Raw genomic sequence first — 8,017 nt, 5'->3', positions numbered from 1 at the left:
GCCGCTAGGGCATCTATGCCATTTCGTTCGTTGCAATTCGGGACTGCACGCTGGGGTTTGTTTTGGTTGGATCAGGGAGAGCAGCATATGTGCCTCCTGATGAGAGACTAATAAGTTTCGAAACCGGTAGAGGTGCTTGCAGCACTCTCTGATTGGGCTGGAATATGGTTCGGCTGTATTTTCGTTTTGCAACGAAATTGAAAATGGTTATTCATTTTTGATTTACATTTACTCTGTGTGGAGTATGAAGGGAACCAGTCTCGTTGGAACTTTACCGCGCTGAGCAGATGTGACGTGAATTGTAAATTGTAGAATTCCCTCATCTTCCTTAGTCTCAGCATCCGTATGGCTTACAAATTGTAGAAGCCTCGGAGGTGTAACCAGAGAAGGTTCCCATTGTTTTCATTCTGGTGGGATATGTTATATGCCATTAGAGTGAAAACTTAGTCTTTTGCTAGCAGTTGCCGCTAGGGCATCTATGCCATTTCGTTCGTTGCAATTCGGGACTGCACGCTGGGGTTTGTTTTGGTTGGATCAGGGAGAGCAGCATATGTGCCTCCTGATGAGAGACTAATAAGTTTCGAAACCGGTAGAGGTGCTTGCAGCACTCTCTGATTGGGCTGGAATATGGTTCGGCTGTATTTTCGTTTTGCAACGAAATTGAAAATGGTTATTCATTTTTGATTTTTAATCATTTTAATTTTGAAATGAAATATGTTTATTAAAATTTTTAAGAAGTTTGAGATTACAAAGCAGGTTTTTAAAGTACTTTTAATAATAAATTATTGAATTTAATGAATACATTCTCATTTTAACACTAATCAATACTTAGTTACTACATTGGAACGACCCACTTACTACTAATCACAAATACAGGTCCAGATTAACAAAAAATATAAAGTGATTGTGACCTTGAAACAACACCCTGTATATTGAAATTTTCAAAACCCGTTTGAAAATTTAAAAAGACCACAAAAAACTAAGTTAAATGGTTCACCGTCATTTTTTTCGCAGAGAATTTAATGACTTCAATTAATTTTGAAATTATGTCGAAATTTTTAAGAACTCTGAGAACTCACCACAAAAATTTCGATTTAATTTCGAAATTAATGTCATTAAATTGTCTGCACAAAAAATTGAAAAATATACAGGGTGTTGTTTCAAGGTCACAATTATTTTATATTTTTTTGTTAATTCAAACCTGGGTTTTTCTTGTGATAAGTAAGTGTCGTTCCAATGTAGTATACAATTATGGATTATTTTTAAGATGAATATTTATTTATTAAATTTAGTAATTTATTATTCAAAGTGCTTTAAAAACCTGCTTTTTAATCTTAGAGTTCTTAAAAATTTTAGTATATTTAATGTCAAAATTAGAGTCATTAATCTTCCTGTGCCCAAAATTAAACCGAACCTGTAAACTCAGTTTTTGTGCTCTTTTCAAATGTGCAAATAAATAATGAAAATTTAAATATACAGGGTATTGTTTAAAGGCCACAATTACTTTATATTTTTTTGGTAATCCGAACTTGGATTTTTCTTGTGATTACTAAATGGATTGTTCCACTGTATCTAGTAAATAAGTGTTGATTATTTTTAAAATGGGTATTTGTTCATTGACTTTAATAATGTATTATTATCTAAAAGTTAATAATACCTGCTTTTTAATCCCAGAATTCTTAAACATTTCAATATAATTTCCCAATCACGCGCAAACACGCCTTAAACACAGCGGCACACTATCAAATAATTTGACAAACACGTGAAATTTGACAAATACTTTGATCGTTTACAGGGAATTTTAGTGAGCCTTCGGGCCCCATGAAAAACGCTAGAGGGCCGCATGCGGCCCGCGGGCCGCAGGTTGAGTATCACTGGACTAGATGAATTAGGTTAAATTCTCTTAAAATTATCTGAGGAGTCTACGGTAATCGTGTGTGAGGAGAGTTTCTGGACACCCTATATGTTTTTTTAATTAAAATTAACAATATTGAGATATTAGAAAGAAACTATAAATAAAAACGATAAAGAAAAATCAACCGAAAACCTAGAAAATACGGGATTTACTATAAGAAAAAAAATTTAACAACCAAATAAATACATTGCAAATTTGAGAAAGTATATGTCACTGAAAGTGCATCCCTAGGTGGCAGATAGAGGAACCTACTTATCTCAAATAAATCGGCGTATTCGTAGGAAAGAAGATATCGTTGATTGGGAAGAATAGTATGATATTTCAAAAACATTAGGTTTACAGAAAAGACAAATTAAAGATTGAGATGGGTTACGAGATCGGATTACTTAAGCAATACAATATTAAATATTCTTTTCATCAGAATAATTAAAACTTACAGTATTAACTGACAATATGGGTTTTGCGTCCAATCCATACCACCCCCAACTTATATTTTTCATCCCCATTTTGAGTTATAATACTTTTTTCTATAAAATTTTTGTACTATTTCACAATTATAAGGTTATTAGGGACAATAAAACGGAACAATTTAAATGTTTTATTAGAGTTTAAACAACAATGAATGAAAAAAATTGCAGATATAGTACAATACCAATATAAAAAAATAAAAAATTTGAGCCCCCATTAAAAAAAATTAAAGTTTCTACAAGTTAGCGTAAAAATCCCTATAGTATTGTGGCATAACCGCTACATTTTTTTTCTTTTCAAGAAGAGAGAGCAGGTCAGCTTTCTTTTTTTCACTTATTCCCACTTTCTTCTTGTAAGCTTGTTTTAGAGTAACGTCACGTGACGATGGAAGTCGTCGTTTGCTTTGAAGAATCATCAGAGGATGATGAACAGCTACTGGAAGAATAATTTGGGTCGCCCGAGGTGTTATCAAAGACTGAATTGATATGGAAGACGAAGAGCTGCTACTGTCCTTTTCACGCTCTCTTCTGATTGTAACGTCATTATTGGTAAACGTTGGTCCTATTGCATCTTCAGTACCTGTGGTTTCGTCGATAGTTGGACTTTTTTGGTTTTCTTTGTTTTCAAAATCAACAGCCAGATGAAAATATTGTCCGTATTGTTTTTCAGCTAAAGGAGAAGCAATTTTAGAACTTTCATTTATAACAGTAGTAGGTACATTGTAACCTCTTGGTGACAGAATCATTGACTATGGGAATATTATGGTTTTCACTTTCGTCGATAGTTGGACTTTTTTGGTTTTCTTTGTTTTCAAAATCAACAGTCATATAAAAATATTGCCCGTATTGTTTTTCAGCTAAAGGAGAAGCAATTTTAGAACTTTCATTTATAAAAGTAGTTTCTTGTAACTTGCTGGTGACAGAATCATTGAATATGGGAATATTATGGTTTTCACTTTCATTAGTCACAAATGGCTGATGAGAATACGAACCCGTACTTTAATGTCTGGTATTACTTTCATCTCTTTCACATATTTTCCTAGCGAGGTCTAGTAGAATACGACTTCGATTCCCACTCATTTCCTAGAACAAAATACATATTATAAGCTATTAGGTCCATAAGAAATTGTGCAATCAACACACATATTTATTAACTCTTTTTTGTACACTGGATGGAAATTTGAACCACTTACTAATCTATTTTTATCAAGTTACACGAATTACAACTACAAAAGGAAGAGAATTAGTCAAAACAATGATGGCTAACAATCTACAACAAATATCTACAGGCGATCCAACATATTGGCCGTCAGATAGTAATAAAATTCCAGACGCCATAGACTTTTGTATTACGAAAGGTATTGATACTAAGAAATGTAAAGCAGAATCTTGTTTTGATTTTTCATCCGATCACTCTTTAGTAATAATAAAGGTCAATTCTCAGATTACAAATAAAGAAAAACAACCTTCTCTGTACAACAGTAGGATGAACTGGAACATATTCCGAGACAAACTAGATAATTTAATTTTCCTAAACTTACCGTTAAAAACTGTACTAGACACCGAAACAGCAGTCGAAAAGCTAACAAAGAATATACAAGAAGCATCTTGGTTAGCCACTACAAACTATGAAACACCTCTAGGCAAAAGTGGAATATCCCCTACAATTAAAGAAAAAATTGCTGTCAAAAGACAATTACGGAAACAATGGCAACAGGCAAGGACTGGTGAAAACAAGAAGAAACTTAATAAAGTAGCCAAAGAATTGAAAAAACTAATTCAAGAAGAGCTAAACCAAGGCATTCAAGACTATCTAGAAAGTCTTACACCTACAGAAGCAACGGAATATTCATTATGGAAAGCAACAAGAAAACTCAAAATGCAACAACTTCCAAATCCACCAATCAAAAACTTCAACAATACATGGGCCAGAAGCAATAAAGAAAAAGCTGAAGTCTTCGCGGAACACCTAAAAAATGTATTTAAACCATTTCCTTCCGAGGTGTCCACCGCAGAAGAAAAAGAAATAATGGACTACCTAGATGCCCCATTTCAAATGGACTTGCCTCTACATAAATTTACTGCGAAAGAAGTCAAACACATTGCAAAGCATGAAATCAACATAAAAAAGGCACCTGGATTCGATCTAATTTCTGGAAAAATCCTACAAGAGTTTACCTGAAAAATGTTACAAACTTATAACCTTCATATTTAACGCAATGCTACGGACAAGTTACTTCCCCTGCACCTGAAAGGTTGCACAAATCATCATGATTCCTAAGCCCGGAAAAAAACCAGAAGTCGTCTCCTCATATAGGCCAATAAGCCTGCTCCCAATGTTATCCAAAGTTTTCGAAAAGCTCTATGCCAGTAGACTCGAAATAATAATAAATTCAAAAAAATTTATTCCAGATCATCAGTTTGGATTTCGAAAAAAGCACGGAAAAATTGAGCAGGTGCACAGATTAGCTAATCAAATCTACAGGGATCTGAACGGTAAAAGATATTGCTCAGCAGCCTTCTTGGATATATCACAGGCATTTGACAAAGTGTGGCATAGCGGCTTACAATTTAAATTGAAAGAACTCTTATCCTATCCCCACTATCTACTACTAAAATCCTTCCTTTCAGACAGACATTTCTTCGTGAAACAAGGGAGTGAACTTACTGCATTACATCCAATATATTCTGGCGTTCCTCAAGGCAGCGTCTTGGGACCTATATTGTTTCTCCTTTATACAGCTGATCTGCTAAGAACAAGAACCACCACTGTAGCAACATTCGCTGATGACACAGCGGTCTTGGCATCCCACACCAATCCGGCCTCAGCCTCAAAGAACCTTCAGACAAACCTTGATAAAATCCAAACGTGGCTAAAAAGATGGCGTATCAGAGTTAATGAAACGAAATCTACACAAGCGACATTCACTTTACGCAGAGAAACATGTCCACCAGTAAAAATTAACGACTGCTACCTTCCACAAGCTAACGATGTTAAATATCTTGGCATGCATTTGGACCGACGCGCGACGGATGACTTGGAAGAAACATATATTCACCAAAAGAAAACAGCTAGGCCTTAAATTTAGCAAAATGTATTGGCTGATTAAACGCAAATCTAAATTATCATTGGACAACAAAATACTGTTGTATAAGGCCATTCTCAAACCTGTGTGGACATATGGTATACAACTTTGGGGAACCGCCAGTAATTCCAACATTGAGATCCTTCAAAGATTCCAAAACAAAGTGTTGCGAACCATCGTCGATGCACCTTTCTACATCCCCAACAGGGTCCTTCTACACGACGTCAAGTTGGAATCCATCAAGGAAGTGATCTACCAGTTCAGTGTTCGTTACAGTGAAAGAGTGTCAGTGTATCCTAACGTGTTGGGCAACCGCCTAAACGTGCCCGATGTCAACGAAGTGCGTAGACTTGGACGCCTGCTGCCTGCCGACTTGTCTACAGGACTCAGATAAGTTTTAGCTTTTAAGGACATATAGACACCAATAAGTACTCTCATTGTCAAAAAAAAACATTAAATTTAAATTTAGTTAGTTCTTTAAAGGAGATCACTCACTGGAGTGATACTCTACATGTCAATCTCACATTTGTCAAAGCAAACGCTTATTGCCCTTCCGGCAGATTGCAGAATCCATTAGGTGTTATATAAAAAAAAATCAAGTTACACCTACGCAAGAGGTTTGTATTAGGTACTTATTGCTCTGTCCCTATTAAGTAATGTTATCTTTAATTGGTAAAATTCCCACAGTTTAGATATCGGCTTACACTCGAATGTTTATCAGTTTGTTGTTTCTTGAAAAGTGGAGTCATTTAACACGTGCAATCGAATAATTCTATGAAATCTCGAGCTCCAAAGAGTTTTAAAAGAAACGAAAATCCTAGTTTAAGTATCTAGTAAGAAAAAAATATTTTAAGGAATAGAATAATAAAACGAAATAATTTCTTGGATTTGAGTTAAATTATGTTGAAGACAATGTTAACTAAAAATATGACATTATACATAGGGCAAAATTATATTCAAAACTATGTTAAATCAAAATTAAATAAAGATAAAATGCCCACAGGTGTACTTATTTTATTCAAAAGTATCATATTATTTGTAATCATCATACTGACCAAAATTATAATAAAAATAAATGCTTACCTGTTAAAGAAGAGTATGATATTTTAAAATATATTCTCTTGCTCCAAAAATATTCAATAATAAGACGCAAGCGGTGTATTTTGACTTATAATAGTATTGATTAAATAAATATGACCTAAACTTAGCACGAACTGTAGACAACTGAGTTACCCACCCGAGTAACCCGAGTCTTCTCCACAGCGGTTGTGTGGAAGTGGGAGATGCCATAGTTGGTCACAGAGCTCTCTCTAGTGCTTGTCGTTTAAACTGCACTTATAATACTTTTCTCCATAATAGATCCATTCATTCTGAGTAGTTTGTTGATATAAACTAAAAATGAACCATTTTTGACTTATCATACTATTCTTCCCAATCAACGATATATCGTATTTCTATTATATGGGATAGAGCAGGGCTTCCCAAACTTATTCGTACTGTGACGCCCTTGAGACTTTACAATTTTTTTGCGACGCCCGTCAACCCAACCCCCAATAAAATTTACCAATTTTTGTAAGTACTAGCCTAGTAACAGGTTATAGTTATAACAAAAAAAACTATTTGAGCATTTATGTTTATATTAAAAATTAAGAACGAAATAAAAAAATAGGCCCAAAAATAAAAGGATATTTTTTATGTAACTGTCTGGTTAACGTGACGGATGTGCTTGCTTTTTTGAGCACATCTTATGAAACCGGGGCTCCAATTTGGAAATTGCCACTCTCATTTCTTTTTTTAAGTTTATGTTTGACCTGTACTTGTTTTTAATTACTGTCACTGCAGAAAATTCCGTTTCGCACAAATACGAAGTCACAAATGGTAATAAAACCTTTAATGTTGCAGTGCTGATGGCATGATCTTTGATCTTCATGATAAACTGAGCTCCAAAATTCAAACAGTGTGTTCTTGTCGTATTGAAGCTTTAGGCTGGAATCAGAGGACAATTCTGTCAGTTGTTCTTCTTCCTCTGTTGAAAGTGTCGATAACAGATTTGTTCCAACACGACCGAGAACCGTCACGGAATGGTAACGCTCCTGCGCAGTGAACAAAATCCGTTCCCACAAAAATATGATCGTCATCGGACCGTCCTTCCCACTGTTCCAACAAGAATTGTGATCTTTCGGTGACGGTTTCGTGATGATCATTTCAGTAATCGGGCCATAATCGGGCAAATGTGCTGTGTGCTGGTTGGACTGACTTGAGCACTAGGATTTATTTCTTTAAATTTTTTGAGCCTTGCAAATTTTGAGCCTTTTTGCAAATCGAAAACGGGAATCGTGATCGACTAAAAGCACACAAGCTGTCACCAACAAAAATGACAAATGATAATGATAAATAAATCAGTTATCGGTCAGATAACCGTTCCAACATCGGTTTCCAAATTACCGTCATGAGACGATAAGTGGGCGATACAATTACGAACATGCGCAAAACAAATGGTACAAGTAGTTTCGTGACGGTTTCTGGACCGTCCAAAAGTTCATGTTGGA

General features: G+C 35.1%; 1 protein-coding gene across 1 annotated transcript; it reads right to left on the bottom strand.

Annotated features, from left to right (window-relative positions):
* Nucleotides 1-2,497: 2,497 nt before the first annotated feature.
* On the bottom strand, nt 2,498-6,683 carry LOC114332159 (uncharacterized). Its single transcript, XM_050642363.1, has 2 exons — nt 6,552-6,683; nt 2,498-3,465 (listed from the first exon to the last, which is right to left on the bottom strand). Exon 2 carries the CDS (start codon nt 3,126-3,128, stop codon nt 2,619-2,621), a length of 510 nt encoding a protein of 169 aa, XP_050498320.1. The 5' UTR covers nt 3,129-3,465; nt 6,552-6,683; the 3' UTR covers nt 2,498-2,618.
* Nucleotides 6,684-8,017: the final 1,334 nt, after the last annotated feature.

Source organism: Diabrotica virgifera, chromosome 1 (genome assembly GCF_917563875.1).
Source record: "Diabrotica virgifera virgifera chromosome 1, PGI_DIABVI_V3a".
NCBI lineage: Eukaryota > Metazoa > Arthropoda > Insecta > Coleoptera > Chrysomelidae > Diabrotica > Diabrotica virgifera.
Note: the sequence above shows the minus strand (reverse complement) of the source record. Positions and strands in the feature narration are given on the sequence as shown.

Coding starts and splice junctions, on each gene's coding strand:
- LOC114332159 (XM_050642363.1), bottom strand. CDS start 3,128: ATGATTCTGTCACCAAGAGGTTACAATGTACCTACTACTGTTATAAAT.